At 44.9% G+C, this 17,013-nt stretch overlaps 2 protein-coding genes across 2 annotated transcripts in view; both read right to left on the minus strand.

The window, feature by feature from the left end:
- The window catches only part of LOC144136518 (uncharacterized), a 29,027-nt gene extending 12,014 nt beyond the window's left edge, over positions 1-17,013 (minus strand). The window contains exon 1 of the mRNA XM_077668896.1: positions 16,795-17,013. The gene's annotated coding sequence lies outside the window, so the exon portion shown is untranslated. The remainder of the gene's footprint in view (positions 1-16,794) is intronic.
- LOC144136517 (uncharacterized) lies at positions 1,030-16,784 on the minus strand. The gene is made up of 2 exons (XM_077668894.1): positions 16,633-16,784; positions 1,030-8,337 (listed from the first exon to the last, which is right to left on the minus strand). Exons 1-2 carry the CDS (start codon positions 16,660-16,662, stop codon positions 6,220-6,222), a joined length of 2,148 nt encoding a protein of 715 aa, XP_077525020.1. The 5' UTR covers positions 16,663-16,784; the 3' UTR covers positions 1,030-6,219.

Below are 17,013 nucleotides of genomic sequence, written 5' to 3' on the forward strand. Positions count from 1 at the left end.
TGTACCGACTATGTGACTATGTTTGCAATGATGTGTTCTTTGCTAGCATGCACAGAAAAGCTTTCTAGAAAACGACACCATAACCTCACTTCATAACTCACTGGATCTGGCATATAGATTCATGCAACCACTCAGAGTGCCACAATGAGTTTATGGCATATACAGTCTGTTCCACAGTTAAATGCGAGCCGTAGAACTTTCCTTTCCGGTAAACCAGTGGATTGTCTGGGCTCAAATCTTGTGCAGAAATAAGATTCAGTCAACAGAACTGCTTTATACGACGTGTTTGGGTTACTTGTCTGAATTGAACATAAGAGGTCTATAGTTTGCATCGTCTGCAGCAACGACAAAACTTAACAAGCTGCTGTCTCACTAATTGGACCAGTAATGCGATCTCATTTGTCGGCCATGGAGATTCGGCAAAGGAGGGGCAAGAAGGGGCTTTGCGGGAGAGCTGGGGACGAACTCCCTTATCAATGATCACAAACTACGTAGTTGGACAAAACTGTGCTAAATTTGAAGGCCTTTCATGAAAATGAGTCTTTAAGCCTCCCGTAAAATGCCCCCTCCTCTGCTGAATCTCCATGGCTGGCAAACAAGATTGTGACACCAGTGCAATCACTGATAGAGCGGCTTGTGTTGTTTTATCGTTGCTGCAGACGATGCAAATATCTGACTTCTTCTGACTGATTCAGGCAAGTAACCCAAACAAATGTGGTAAATGTGGTATAAAAAAATTCTGCCAACCAAATGCCATTTCTGTGCTGAATTCGTGCTCGAACAATCTCCTGGTTTAGCTGAAAGAAGCATCCTACAAACCGCATTAAATTGTAGAACATGCTATACAGCATATCTTTTCATACTGTGCATTTTTCTCATGCGGGTATTTACTAGCAAGTTTTGCTTTAAGTACCAAATGCACCCCTAACTTACACTTCACTGAAAAGGCACTCCCTTGACAAGACCTTAATTGCAAATGTATTTGTGAAAAGCGGACAGCAACAGCTAAAAAACATTTGTGTCAGCACTTTTGTGGTGCACAGAAAGAGCTCGAATCTTTTTTATTACAGGAACGCAACAAGGCATCAACTCAACACAGGCAAAGTTCTCCCCGTCACTGTCATACTCTTGTTGATTGTTTGAAGTTGCAAGATGTGCTTTCCTGCTTCCTTTATACTTGTTCAAGATGCAATGAATGACAAAATGGAAATAATTATCTCTTGAAACAGATTGAAAAGGACATTATCAGAACCTTGAAATGGCCCACAGCTGTAACTTATGATGTAGATGCTTAATATTGCAGCAGCATTACACTGTGGTTACTCAACTACTATAGCTGAGCCTCCATGTCCAACGTCATGATTTTGACAAATCCCCAGCAGGGACTGCATGGGCTGTGCACAGTAAAGTAATAGAGCTGGGGTGTTGCGTGATGTGCAAAATGTGCAATTTGAAGAACAGGAAGTAGGTTAGGGTTTCCTGAGGGCTTCCTGGAGGCAAACGGTAGGTGCCAGCTCATGGGGTACCAGTATAAAGAGAGGTCAAGAAGGCGACAAGGTTGTAGATGCATTAGCCCTTGAGGTCTGCTTTGGTTTCTCCATAGTATAAAAAATCGCCACCATTTTTGTGATGAACCCCACGGCTAAAAATTTAAGAATCATTCGAAGCGAACTGAATTTAAAACCATTTTCCATAAAATGTTCTTTGAATGCACTCCAGCTATTGATGTCAATGTAGGTTTGTGGCTCTGCTGTCCTACTGTTGTCTCTGTGGTTTCAGCAGATGTTGATTCTGACAATACCAACCACAAGCCTAGGCTGGCCTATGCCGTCTCAACAGCCTATGCTCAGAGTAGGGAGACAATTGCTTTATCTTGTACTGTGGCAGCATTCAGCTGCTGCACATGCCAAGATGTATTTTTAGCATTTTTTTGGTGCATGTGTCCTGTTACTGCCATTGCCTGATGCAATCCACAGCCTCCCATTTGGAAGGCCAACCTGGCCAGCATCGCCTCCGGCAGTTGAAACATTTAACCCGCTGCCTCCCATTTACAGAAGAGCCATTATTCCAGAAGGAGCCAGAAGGATCATTATTCATGGTATGCATCTGCTAAATATTCATAGCAAAATATGATGTAAGTGAACAGGATACCCTCACAGAACCATGTAGCTATAATACTTTTCTTATGTACCACATGCCAGGTGCACAAAGCTTGGTATTGTAATGGTGGGCATGGGTGTTACTAAGTAATAGCTGCTTCATGGCACGGTGCAAATTTACCCTTATTTTTCTAACAGCCCTGAACAGTTAATCTGAATGCCCGAAGTTATGCAACAACAACAATAATAATAATAGTTATAATAATAATAATTGGTTTTGGGGGAAAGGAAATGGCGCAATATTTGTCTCATATATCTTGGACACCTGAACGGCGCCGTAAGGGAAGGGATAAAGGAGGGAGTGAAAGAAGAAAGGAAGAAAGAGGTGCCGTAGTGGAGGGCTCTCGAACAATTCGTCCACCTGGGGATCTTTAACGTGCACAGACATAGCACAGCACATGGGTGCCTTAGCGTTTTGCCTCCATAAAAACGCAGCCACCGCCGTCCGGTTCGAACCCAAGAACTCCGGATCAGTAGCCGAGCGCCCTAACCACTGAGTCACCGCGGCGGTTGCAACAACCGGCTACTATTCTAATTTTGCACCAATCAGCACCCTGCTTATTAAAGTATGCAGCTGGTGAGAAGGTTTGCAACTGAAGTCATCATTGAATGTGTTTAATCAAACACTGGTCTGGTATGACAGATTTCGGGGGACACTTAAGCTCCGCATTAAAGGTACAATGTGATAGTGCTAATGATGTGGCTTATGGCCCTCATTGCATGTCACTTCGCAGACACAAACACTGTTATTTTTTTTATATTTTTTTCCTTTTGTTTTAAAGGGGCTCAATAAAGTTGCAGTATGCCTTGGATGTTAAAGCATGCCGCTCCACGAATATAGTCCAGCAAGATTTTTTTAAATGCGCTTTGTAGAATCTGAGCTATCTGTAGTCAAAATTTGAATTTTTTCATCTTCGCGCCTTTCCCTCTCCTCTGGCAACTTTTTTGCACGCTGGAAAGTCTGCACGTCTCGGCCGGCCCGACCTCCGGGAGCGGATCTTCCTGGCCCGCCGGAGCTACACGGCGTACGTATTGGCCGCAACCATGGCTGCTGCCTGACATTTGAAAAAATCTAACCAATAGCCACCCTCTCAACTTTGATACGTCACGTATCACGTCACTCCGTTCTGAGATGTCATAAGAGTTGCCGTGGCGTCATAAGAGTTCCCTGAGTTTGAATCAGAGCAGCGGGAAAAACTTTTTCATCTTCGAATACAAATTTCTTTGAAATAAATGCATCTTTCGCGCCCGGACAAGCGGCAACAAAGCCATGAAATGCCGAACTATCAGATCAGTTTTTGCTAACAAAAAAAAAATGATAGAGTTCTCCTCAGTGTCCCTTTAACAATCAGCATTTGGTGCATTTTGTGTGGCTAGTTTGAGTTGTGTGGAAGACCAAATAAAAGGCCTAAAACCAACTGGCAGGGCCAGGAGGAGGTGGTGGTGGTAGAGGTTTATTTTGAAGAAAAAAGAAAAAAGTGAAGGAAAAGAATGGTGCGGACCAATTGCTATAAAATATCTTAAGCATCAGAGCTACAGCCAGCAAAGGTGAAAGGAAAACGGAGAGGATAGCGAGGAGTATAGAGGGGAGCGATAGCAATAAAGGACAGGAGAGAGCTTTGTACACAATTGTAGACAATTTTTTATCCATCAAATGTCTTATTTTCCCCGCAACATGCGTCAAAAAAAGAGAAAAAGAGATGAAGAATAGTTGGCCACTGGCTTGAAGTCGCACTTCGCGCCCTCTTTGCCTTCACACAACTTCGTCACAATGAAGTGACGCCAAAAATTTTGACTGCAAAGCACTGGCTACTGAGAACATGGTCACATCAAAACATTGTTTCCAAACTCTATGCAGATATGAGTACCAGGCGTGCAAACTGTATGTCGCAAATTCACGACATAATAATCATCATCATCAGCCTGATTACGCCCACTGCAGGGCGAAGGCCTCTCCCATGTCTCTCCAAATAACCCTGTCCTGTGCCAACTGAGGCCACCATATGCCTGTAAATTTCTTAATATCATCCGCCCACCTAATTTTCTGGGGTTAAATTGGAGAGAGGATTGGGTTCCAAGGTTATAAGCTTTCAGTGCGTGCCCTGTGTGCCCTCTTACAGTAAGATACAACTTGAAAAAAAAAACAGCAGTAGATAACACTGAGCCAGAGCCACAATCCGTGGCGTACTGTAATACTCCGCTAGATAATTGCAGAAGTAAACGAAATCAGCTTTTCAATGTTTTACTATATTAAACTAACCAGGTATCAAAATTCTAGAGCTTATAACTTTTTTCCAGTGATTACCTTCTTGTTTAGGGGACAACAGAAGTTTCAACAACGCACTACTTTTTTGTCGTGGAGGAATTCTGTCCGCCGGTCCTAAGTGTGGGCGAAGCTTCACTGCAGACTTAAGGTGTATCTGATTATAGCAATGGCCTGCGGACACATGGAAAAATGATCTTCCTGTCCTCTCTCCCCTTCTAACTCTCCCTCCGTTCCCCTTCCCACGTGTGGGTCAGCATACTGGGCGTTGCCTAGTTAACCTCTCTGCCTTTCCGTTCATCTTTTTCTCTCTCTCTCTCCGGGGTTAAATTTGAAGAACGAAAGCATGCAAGTTAGCTCGCTGCTTTCTATGTCCAAAGCCATGGTATTAGAGAGCGTAGAGGCATTGCTTTTGAAGCCGCCAGCTCCTACTGAATTTACATTCTTAAGGATAGGCGCCTGTTTTGGCTTTTGTTTAGACAGTCCAGTGTTTCTGCAGTAAGAGAGTGATAGCGGCATATCCGCTATGGCAATAACCGCGTCAGCAAAAGGCTACTTATAAACGGCACGATGAAATGCGGAATTTGCACTGGCGAATCGCGGCTTTCGCGAAAGTAAGGAAGGGCACACGTGTGGGTGTCCGAACAATAAGGTCAGCGCTTTTACCTCCTCTTAACCCTTTGCGGAACGGCGCCCATGTCTGTGCACGCGACTTTTCAAACCTTTTTACAGTCGGATACAACACAAGAACGAAGCGGCGAATGCTTCTCAAAGGAGGCTCTCCAACCAATGGCGTCGACCGATTGTGATGAAGTCGCGATTAATACCTTTACCAGCCAGTGTAACATCGCAGGTGGCTCGCAGGTGCAAGGGGATTAACCTGTTTAACCATGACGTCATCAGAATATGTCAATGCGATTAGCTGGAGAGCCTCCTCTAAGGGGCATTTGCCGCTTCATTCTTGAGTTGCAGCTATTTTCGTGAGTAGTTGATACGGGCGTTTAACATCTCTGCTGGGCAGAATGGTAGGGTCATTTTGTGCCTAGAAGAAAGGATCACTATTCAAAAATGAGAAATAAATATGGACGTTGCAAAGCTCTATGTGTGCCGCCGCGTAGATAAGTGGTTATGGCGCTCGACTGCTGAACCAAAAGATGCCGGTTCGATTGCGGTCGAATTTCGATGGAGGCGAAATTCTAGCGGCCCGTGTACTGTGCGATGTCAGTAGATGTTAAAGAACCCCAGGTGGCCGAAATTTCCGGAGCACTTTACGACGGCATCCCTGAGTCACAATGGGACGTTAAATCCCCTTAAAAAAAAAAGTTCCACGGTGCGCCTGGAAGTGCTTTCTGGTGCTATGACATTTTCTTCTCTCACGCGGTAGAACACTCTACTAAAGGACATTGCAGCCAAATTTTCGTGGTGGAAACAGCTTCGGATGATAAAGGAAATACTTAATTGGGCATAAATATGTTTGCTCGTGCTTTTTTTAAGAACAGAACTGAAATTCTGTGAGCATGGAAGTGTGCGGCGTACGTGAATTCAAGTTTTTTGAGCCATTCAATATACACACACAAACTTTCAGATTTTTAAATGAAAAGTGTGTCTAAAGGGAGTTAATATACCACTACATTCGTGCCATAGTGCTGAACCTCTATTACAATCCTATGCGGAAATTTTTGCTGTCAAATCGAGAATAACGACACACATTTTGTTAAAGCCAAGAGACACGCAAGGCTTACAGCAGTTTTAAATAGGAACTGGTATGACTGAGAATATGCACTAGTGTCCAGGAGGTCACATTTGGGAAAGGTGTAAAGGGGCTACTTCAAGTTGCACCGCCTTTTGCAGCTTGTCTGAAATTTTGGTCACAATGTCCTCACACTCAGCTGCCGTCTTTCCAGTAGCCTTCTTGAGCGCACAAAGCAGACTGTCTCGACCAGCAAGCATTTTAAATGCTTCCACTGACTCGATATCAGTCGCGGTCTGTTCAGCGTACTTCACAGCTCGGCTCAGAAGACACCTGTTTCGCCACAGTAAGTCCCGCAGTTGCCGCATGCCTTCTTCATCAAACAAGTATCCGAATGACAAGTCGGTAAGAACGTTGTTTCGTTGAATACCACTAACGAACCTAGCTAAGGACTTCGGGTGCACATTCAGACTTCTAAACGCTATTGAGTGAAGCGTCCTGTTGACATTTAGCATCCTCTTCAAGGCGTTAGCAGTGCTGGGGCTACCTAAGCTGCAGGCAAGTCGAGCAGTACACACAGTAGTGTTCCGCTCAAAGGCTCGCAAAATCACTCTCACGACATGGCTCGCGTTTATCGCTTCACTTATTTCAATCTTCTTCAGCGTTTTTGTTGAAACCAAAAGCGCCGCGATGGTTTCTGCGAAGCCGCGCTCATCAACGTGGATACTTCCGATAGTGAGTTCGTTCAGAAATGTTACACAAGAAGCTGCACCGAGAATAGCGCGAACACCATTAATGGTGGTTCGGCGAGTCCAGCACAGCCTCAGAAAAGCTCTCTCTGCGCTCATAGGCTGCTCAGTGTTCAGAGTTCTCAAACAACTGGCTATCCGCTCGAGGCACCATGTGTTCCAAGTCACTTCGAGACGCTTGCAGACAGCGGGAAAATCGCAAGCATCGTCTGAAAGACGCCAGTCTTCGGGCAGGGCCACGATGCCTAGTCTGACCTGCTCGAGGTTCTTATTCTGAGACAGGGCTCGAGCAAATTTCTCCACGGTGTCTTCGCACAGCTGACTCTCCTCCAAGCAGATGGTCTTCAACGAGCGGTTGACCTCGAGGGCTTCGGCTAGCGCGTTTCCGCCGAAGTCGCTCACGCCGCTTCCTGAGAAATCAATTTCTTCCAGAGTCTTGTTGTCACGGAGCAACTCAGCGAACGCCGTAGCAGCAGCGTCGCCAAGTTCCAGGCGCGTCAGTTTCAGCACCCTGAGCCGTCGATTCGAGGCAGCGAACGCGTAGATGGGCGCGATTGGCACGGGATAGTCGCCCAAAGCAGCGTCACTAAGGCAGAGTTCTTCGAGGGTATTGTTGCGTGCCAAACAAAGCAGTATCTCGCCAACAAGCTCCCCCGTCACCCCCGATAACGAAACTCTCTGGAGAGTTGTGTTTTTCTCCAAAAGAAGCGCGGCTTCAGGAAGGGCTCTAACTCTGTCGTTTATGACAAGCGAGGTAAGACATGTGCATTTCCTCAGTGCGCGCGAAAGCTTTAGGGCAACTTTCTTCACCTGTGGAGAGTTCCCAAGCACCAAAGTTCTCAAGCGGGTGCTGTTAAGCACTGCAACGACGCTCTCCACAGTACTGCGATCGAGCACCAGCCCACCCAAGTCCAGTGTCTCCAGACTGACCATGTGTTGCAGCGCGGACACCAGAACAGCAAGGGCCTGCGTCCTTTGTAGTGAACTGCGCAAACTCAATTTAAGGTCGACTATACCTGAGCTGCGTTGCAGCGCCCTACCGACGACCGTCGGCGCAAACTGACAGCGCAAGGAGCTGTTGTCTAAATGTACTGTCCGCACGCAGCAGTGGTGACACAAGAGCCAAGACACGAGAAAGGCTGCGTCCGAGACGGCAGCGTCCGGATGCTCGACCACACCTCGCGCGTCGAGAGTAACCAAAGACAGGGCACCGGGGACGTCCTCACGTAGTTCCAACAAAACGCCTTCAAGGACGGCATTCAGAACGAGCAGCTTCGATGCGATCCAGCAGTACGACACAGCGTTCTTTTCGGTCTTGCCGCACGGCAGAAGCAAGTCGACCTCGTGTGCTTTCAACACCGTCAGAAAACGCTGTACCGCAGACAGCGTCCTCTGCATGTCCAAGCATGGTCCCTTTTTGACGTACTCCTTCACCTCCGACTCTGGAATGTGGTAGCACGGATCCATTCTGGGCCACTGCAATAAAAAAATATCACAGGGACACCTAATTACCTTATGCGCTGGCAATGCGATAGCATAAAGAAGCTGTTGATGCATTTACCAAGTCTGACGTCACTTCCGGCCTGGTGACATCACTTTTCTACAGCCAAAGGGAACCATCTGCTCTGGTGGCGTTACTTTCCTCTAGCCAAAGACCTCCAGCACATTTTTTCCAATTAGTGTTTTAATGCTTTCGCATTATAAAAAATGAATGCGGATTAGCTCATCTAATCCAGGATATATAAAGCGAAAGCTGTCGGCATTCATTGTGTTCACTGCCATTGCCAACTTTCTAGACGCTGATGATTTTGAGGAAAGGAAGGGCACATGCAGCTGTGCTCTTAACGGCTGCGTTGTGGCTGAGGATATAAGTCGTGGTCGCCTTGGGAGAAGGTGCAATGGAAGAAGACGCGGCTGCTGGTTGCGTGTATAGACTTCCTGCATGTTTGCAAACAAACGAGGTGGCGCGGCAGTCGCTAGAGGGCTCGCGGTAGGCAAGAGGCCTGGAAGTGGTATCGCAGACAGGAGTTGTGCGTGGGTTTTCAAGGCTTGTAGGCCTGTTTTCAGTTTCTGTGAATCACAGCAGTGGTTGACGCTTTCAACTTAGTAATTTCTCTAAGTACACAAGCTCATGTTGGCCACGTACAGAGTATTCAGGAAAATAGTTTGCCACTGTGTATTTGGTATATGGTAAGGTGTAAACAAAAAGTGTTTCTGCCGTTAATTTATATGCGAGGCATCGAAAAAAATAAGTTTTTGACACTGTGCACTAGCCAGAACAGTTTTACCTCGGGGACTTCGGCACAGTAGAGAGGGGAAGCACTGGCGTTGTGTTAAACAAAATCTACCCCGCACACGCAGTCGTCCAAACTAGGGTCGTGGAGTGGGCCACCAACCCAGGCCGCCGTCAGCCATGGGTTGATGGCCATCTAGCACGGAGTCGTCCACACATGCGTTCTGACGAAAATAAAGTTTTTCCATTCGTCGGCGAAGCACACATGCGCTTACTGTCAGCTGACACACGTGTCGCATAGTGCGAAAAGTGGGTTCAGCGTTGTGTCCTCGATCTCCTGTGTCCCGCGTAAGCGCTGTTTTTTGCTAAGATCATGCACGAGCCAGGCCGGTTTTCCCCTCATTAAACTGGTCAATTTGATGAATTTTTAAGGCGAAAGAATTTAATGGCTCATGCTCACGTCCATCCGCCCGTCCGTCCGTTACACTCTTCAACTCGATAAGAAAAAAATCTTTGTGCACGATGCGATTCGAACCACTATCCTTCCGTTCCGCAGCCGAGCGTGCTAACGGCTACGCTACTTACTGCCAACGCAAATGTAGTTCCCCTTGTCTAGGACGCTAGAGAGTGTTTGCAGAAAGACGTCTATTCAGACGAATGCCTCCCAAACGCCCTGCAGTGTCTCCAGCATTTAAGATTCACAAACAACTGTGTTCTTAATTAAAATCTTGACTACACATACGTGACACAAGCAGCTACACCGTGCTAAAGGCTTTCGCCTCGCCGCACTTTAGGTCAACAAAGTGCCCCCTTAATTTTTTTTATTTTTGAAATTATTTCCTTTCCAAGCCCTGGGGTCTTCTGTGTCGTGGCGAAAAATTATAGCAAAATATTGGTAAAATGCTGAGGGGAATCGCTACCATACGCTTGTTGTCCCGGTTAGCTCAGTTGGTAGAGCGACTCGTCCGGTGAAGCGGTGGTCCCGGGTTCGAACCACGGGTCAGGACAAATTTTTCTATAACTACGACATTTCTGGGAAAGCGCTTTCTTTTGTAGCCGCATGGCAGCACATGGGTGGCAGCACATGGGTGGGTGCCAATGAGTAATTACTTTCTTATTATAGAAACATATTCAGTTGAAATTGGTAAAATTATGCTTTTTAGATGGGTGGCCGTGCAAAATTGCGAGGTAACTGCGTTTCTGATGGTCCTGACATGTCGCGAATTCCGCAGAATTCCGACGACGGAGCACCGCCATCTTAGTATCACTACGAAGAAGAGAGGTCAGAGGTTTCTTTGATTTTAGTTCCACATTTCTTTGACCAAAGTGAAAGCGAAGAAACCATAAACGAGGAAATAAACTTAACCCGGGGGTAACTTGAGGATGTTAATTATAATTACCCAAAAACTGTACCAGGTATAGCTGAAAATAAAAAGCATCACTGAAATTAGCATAGCAGTATCATATTTTCACCAAATATCTCATGCAAAAAATAACGAATACACTTTTCTTTGCCGCGTCTCCTTTCAATCTTGTTACGTGTCTCTGTTAGTAACCCGCCTGCAGCTTCAAAACAAGCTTCGCGATCATGTACTACCTCATGAAACAGCTTATGACACATGCCTGATGCAGTGAAAAAGCATATGGATTTTAGTACGCTTAAATTACTCTATTCTAAGCATGCCAACGTGACCGCACAAGATTGACACAACTTACTGGGCTTTTTTATTGTGTCGGTCATATTAAGAAATAGAGTCAAGCGAATATTAAATGCCATAAAATATGCCGTTATATGTTCATATAATTCCTATACATGTTAAAACATGCTGTGCTATCAACAAAAGAACGCATTCCTTGGTGGCAAGTGAACCTGCCAGTGCCCTGTGCACACCGGCTCGAGATGATAAATACGTGCGCAGCTACATATGTGCTTTTTTTTCTTTCAGCAATTTTAAGCGCACTATGTTGATGTTCAGGTGAATGAGCGCAGCAACTTTCCTGCAATGAAGCACACTGACTGGCAGTGCCGATCGACACCCAGATTTTGAACATTACTACAGCGGCCCATTTCCTACTACGGTATTTACCTGCGAGAAACCTATCAAGGCTAATTTAATTTTCCTTTTTATGCTACTATGGGGATCCAACAGTGACGCAACTGGTCAACACATGCTGCTTCTGCAGTGTGCAGGCATCATACAGCCGCTGGTAGCTGTGGCAGCTGCAGCGGTAGGCACGGGCATGCGGAACCTGTTTTGCCTACCGTGCGAAAGTTGCTACTGACATCAGCGCCACAGCATCTTTGTGACATCAACGGGTGGAGAAGGTCTATAGCAAAACGGCATCTTCAGAGTTTACCGGAAGCTGCTTCTACCGACCCCGAAGTCATTGCCTGGCATGAGGCAATGAAGTGCGAAGAACTAAGTGCATGTCAGAGACGCCCAAGGTACGTGAAGAACGTCTCGGCAAGTGTCTTCAGTTTCAACCAGCCGCGTCTTCTTCCATTGCGCCTTCTCCCAAGGCGAGCGGCCGCTCCGCAGCTTATATCCTCTGCCGCAGCGCAGCCGCTAAGAGCATAGAGCATACGCAGTGCGGCGCATAGCTAAGTGATGACGCCACGCGCGGCGCTGCGCAGAGTCCGGCGAGGCGACAGCGCGCAGCGATCACCTGCGACTTGGCGCAGCTGGCCGCCATGGTTATGGCGCCTGCGCAGAAGTGAGTAGCGCGGACCGCCTGAATACGCTGCTGACCAGCCTATACTCCGTTTCAAACATCATGTGCAACGCTACCGAAGCTAACGCTCTTTTTTGTGCTGCCTGCATCCACGACACAAAATAGTGCGTTGCTTGTGGTGAGCGAAAAATAACAAATGCTTTGCCGGCAGGCTTCGTAAGTAATACATTTGTCATCAGCGTGACAAAAAACGCTCTTATTGCGAGTGAATTGATCGAGATCTGTGATTTTGTATTTTGCGTTTGTCGTCTTTTTCCATTTCACGTTTTCGCTGTCCCACAACCCTGGCCGTCGTGTTTACTTCTCCGGCTCCCTTTCACTTTTGAGAAAATGGCGTCCAGCATAGCGGCCGCGACCACCTCTCCGCAAGGTTCAATATTAGGCCCACTTTTATTTTTACTTTACATTAATGATATATGCAATATACCTAATACAGATGAGGTAATACTATATGCTGATGATACTAATGCCTTTTTTAGTAGATCTGACTTGATGCACCTAAATGAAACTGCGAATTATTGGTTACGAGAACTTTCTGACTGGTTGCTCTGCAATATGTTAGAATTAAATACGCACAAAACCAAATGTGTTGTTTTTCGGTCAAGAAATGTCTAGGTAGATAGCAACTTCAGCTTGTATTAATGGAACGAAACCATACAATCAACATCATGCATTAAATTTTTGGATGTATACTTTAATGATTTTTTATATTGGAATGAGCATGTAGACAACCTAAAGTTAAAGTTAGCAAAGGTAATTGGTGCATTGTGGAAGCTTCGAAACCAAATTCCTGAGAAATTTTGATTAACCCTTTATTTTGGCTTGATACAGTCTCATTTAAATTACTGCCTTTTAATCTAGGGAACAACAACTTCTAATAATATAAAAGCTTTAACAACCCTTCAAAAGAAAGCCATTAGAGCAATAGAAGGTTTAAATCCTGGGACAACAACCAGAGATATTTCCGAAAGGCACACTGTGTTGTACATGCATCAGTTATATACATATAAAATTGCAATGCACATTTATCTAGCGAGGAGGAATAATCACACCTTTTTTTAACAATTATATCTTGAAAAAAATCAATCCTTTCATTATACAGTAATTAAATACAGAATGCCACGACATAGGACCAACTATGGCCAGCAAAGTTTTAAATACTTAATACCCTCACTTCTAAATCAAAATAGAGAAATTAACATTGCAATGAAAATTTCTTCAAACCAGATTGTTCAAGAGAGACTTAGTTAAATATTTATTTGAGCAATGTTCTGCTGTTTGGTATGTTTTGATGAAATCATGTCTTAATAATGGTGACCTCTGTCCGATTCCACTTTTCATTTCATTAATACTTGATTCCTTTTCGTGTAAGACCTGTTGTGTTGTTTTACATGGTGAATTATGTCTGCTTTGTTGGTTAGTTCTAGTACTGTTTTCCTTGAAGTATTACGTGTTTGTTGTAATTCTCCTTTATTAATTCTGTATGTAATGTTCTTTTAGTGCTGTATTTGTAGTTGCTGCATTTGAATTTCCTAGGTTCGATGTTCGTGTTTTTTGTTCTAAAAAATTGCACTGTTTCCGAACAAATGAAGGGTTCAGGGACCTAGTCAGGTATACAGTACCTTCTATCCATGATCCTTTAGCTTTCTGTACGCAGCAAACTAAGAACAAATGAAATGAAAAATGAAAAAAAAAAATGAAGCGTTGTGTCAATTATTCGGAAAGTATCTGAAAATTTGAGAGCAAATTCGATTCGTTTAAAATAATTTTGAACATGTACTTTCTGATTCATTCGACTAATTGAACAGGAATTTATTCAATTTGTTGTCCAAAAATTTCTAACATTCACACACCTTTAAGAATGAGCCTCATTTTGTGTGTGAGGGTTGGGAATGATATGTATGGGTGTCTGTTTTTCATGTCCTGAAAAGGGAGTCCCGGTTTGGTGCTGTCTTGCGTTATTGTCAATCTCTGGTCGTTTTGACATGTTATGCAATGCTGCAGTGCCAGTGTCGTATGTTATTTTTGGGGGTGTGAATCATTTCAAGCTGGCTCTTGCTCAGTTCAGTGTGAATTTGTTTTTTCGAGTCATGTCTTTGTTAGTACAGCCTGTGTCACCCTTGTGTAGAGCGCTCGGGCGGTGCACTACCGTGCAAATAAATCCAGATCTTGTCGCAGCTGCTAGGTACCAAAGGAAACACTTTAGCTGAAGTAGTGCCAGATATAACCGCAAACAAAGTAGACACGACCACTTTGCCGAGAAATCAGGGGCTGCTCTGTAATTTCACTTTTTGTTACCAGGTGCACACAGCTTGAATGCTTTACACAAGGGTGACGCGAACTGTACATGTCCCAGGAATTTGATTTTGTTGACTAAAAATGCACTGCTTTTTGGACCCTGTGTAGACATTGATCAGGTTCTCGTTGTATGAAATAATGCTGTTCAATGGTCTGCACATTTTTTTCCCCAATTTTGGAGCACTGGAATGATTGTTTGTTGGAGTACCTCCACTGCACGTGCCCTTTAATTTGTATGCAAAGTGATCCATGCCATTCCATGGCTGTTTCCAGAATAAACCATTTCTCACACACACTGCGTGGTCAACATTCTTTATTGTCCTGTCCCATTTATTGTTTGCTCTTTCGAAATATTCCCTCATAGCGTTGTACAACTTTTACTGCATTCTTACTTGGCGCTCCCATAACTCGGAACTCTTTTTGCCTGGCTGCATGAAAATCCTGCCTGAGCAGCCTCTGCTCTTCTAGGAGAGCAGGGAAATCGAGACAAGCTGACTTGCCTCTGTATTGCCTTCATATACATTTGTGCACGACAACAAATCTTTAACTCTAGAGGCAGTACTATTTTCTGTCACTGTGTGAATCAAGACTATGTTCTAAATTTAACACTTAACACGGGAAAACACGTCATATTGGGGCTGTGTGTGTATAAATAACTTGACCGATCAGTTTAAATATACTGCTTTTTTGCCACATATCATAGCCAAGTTATAGAGCTCTCTTTTCAATGACAAAGGAAAACGCACTTTGCTTAGGAACAAGAAATATCTTAACAAAAACAAAAGAATTGCAGATATGCACAAGAATGCTGCATATATACAGTCCGAAAATAGGCGATTAAGAAGTTTAGAATGTGTTTTCTGTGCTCATGTATCATAAATCAGCTTTCTAAATTAACAGACATCTTCCTTCTGAACTTTACAATCAGTAAAAAATAATTGCTCTCGCCAAGTCCTTTGGGCTCTTCAGCCCAGTGCCAAAGACGGTCCCAGACTCTTTTGGCGAAGACTAGATCTGCCGCTAACCGGTTGCACGGAACAATTCATAGCATGCCAGGTACCTTAAGAGAGACCCACAAAAGAGTGGGTTCCTCAGCAACGACGAAGTCGAAAGTTGCAGACGGCCAATTGTCAATCAGGCCACGGCGGAGCACTCACCACTGTGCTAATTAATTAAACCCGACGAATGAACGCCATCTTTTCACTCAAATCTCTCGCTTGCATCTAAAAAGTATAGTCACAATGCTGCAGAATCTGGAAGGAAAACGCCACTACTGACCAAAAGCCGGTGCGAGCTCATTGACAACGGATTTCGGACAGCTCACATTAACGCGCTATGCATCAAATGAACAGATGCATGCAGTTCATTTCCGAACGCGGCATAATATTCACGCGATTCTGAACAAAACGAGATTTCTCATTCCAAGTCATGCGAAATGCAACTTGCGATGGAAAAAAAATATGTGCGAGAAAAAAAGTTTCACCATGCGGGATTTGATCCCACGCATCCCCAGTTGCATGTCGATTCTCCGCAGTGACGCGTTAGAGCACGAGGCCACAGAACAGCACGGAGTGATACACCTCTATTTTTTTGTGCGGACTTCTTCCATAGCCTTCACAGCGTTGCACTTGATGTTTGAAACGGGGCATAGTGTTGTACGTTTCCTTCGTCCTTGTCTTGTTTGTGCTGTTTTAAAATGAGCACCTACCAACTCGCCCAGGCTTTTACTTTGGCAGGTGTCCGCCACCAACATCGCACGCGCTATTCCATCAATGACATATCGTCCAACAGTGCAAGAACAGTGCACTGTGAACAGCAACAGTGCAAGAACAGTAACTGTATTCTAACTGTATGGTGAACTCACACTATATAGTACATCATTCACCAACAGTGTCAAAACAAGAGAAGAGCACTGTACGCTGCCCACTCATTTTACAAACTGTCATATGAGATCTGGGCACATCGATCGAAAGTAAGCCTTTATGTAAAAACGGTGAGGAAGAGAATTAAATTTTTTTAAGAGGCCAATGCGCTGTCCACACCCGGGTGGGGTCCTTAATTCTGGACTCCAGAGAATCCGGCCGCCAGCCTGGCTCTCCTAAGCCAGTCCACCAGCTACAGCTGTGAATGTGAACAAACTCTGCTAGCGACTACCTTAGTAAATACCTTGTAGGCAACGGACAGTAAGCTGATCGGTCTGTAATTTTTCAAGTCCTTGGCGTCCCCTTTCTTATGAATTAAGATAATGTTTGCGTTCTTCCAAGCTTCTGGTACTTTCGAGGTCACAAGGCCTTGCGCATACAGGCTGGCTAGTTTTTCTAGCACAACATATCTCCTCTCCGTCCTTCAACAGATCTGCTCTTACCTGATCCTCACCAGAGATATATAGCATCGCACGTACAGTACAACCATGCACACGACAATGCTGGCGATTATTTACATTTAAAAAACGCGCTATTCTCAGGAAACACTGCGACTGGTGCGTACACGTCGATAACACATCTCACCCAGCGACCCAGCTTGCTGGCGACGGACATTTCCGGTGGCCGTGAAAGAGCAGTAACTGCAAATTAACGCGAGAAAGCACACAAAATGCCAAGCAGACAGGGACCCACGCATTCGCTACAAGTGAATGCTAAGATCACGATGCATTCCCGACAGTTCCTTACCGATTAGTGTAGTCCAAAGTTAAAGTGCGCGTGCGGCGTCATTAGGTGGGATCGCTTGGTTGCAGCAATGTGAACTCAAGAGTATTTTCGAAGAACATATGAGCACACAGCGGAAAGAGCGACACTACCGAGAAGCACACAAGCGCGCACACAATCACCACCTTTGCGAACAAACACAGAACAGTCCAGTCCACAACATGCTCCTGCGCACGCGCAACC

Source organism: Amblyomma americanum, chromosome 6 (genome assembly GCF_052857255.1).
Source record: "Amblyomma americanum isolate KBUSLIRL-KWMA chromosome 6, ASM5285725v1, whole genome shotgun sequence".
Lineage (NCBI taxonomy): Eukaryota > Metazoa > Arthropoda > Arachnida > Ixodida > Ixodidae > Amblyomma > Amblyomma americanum.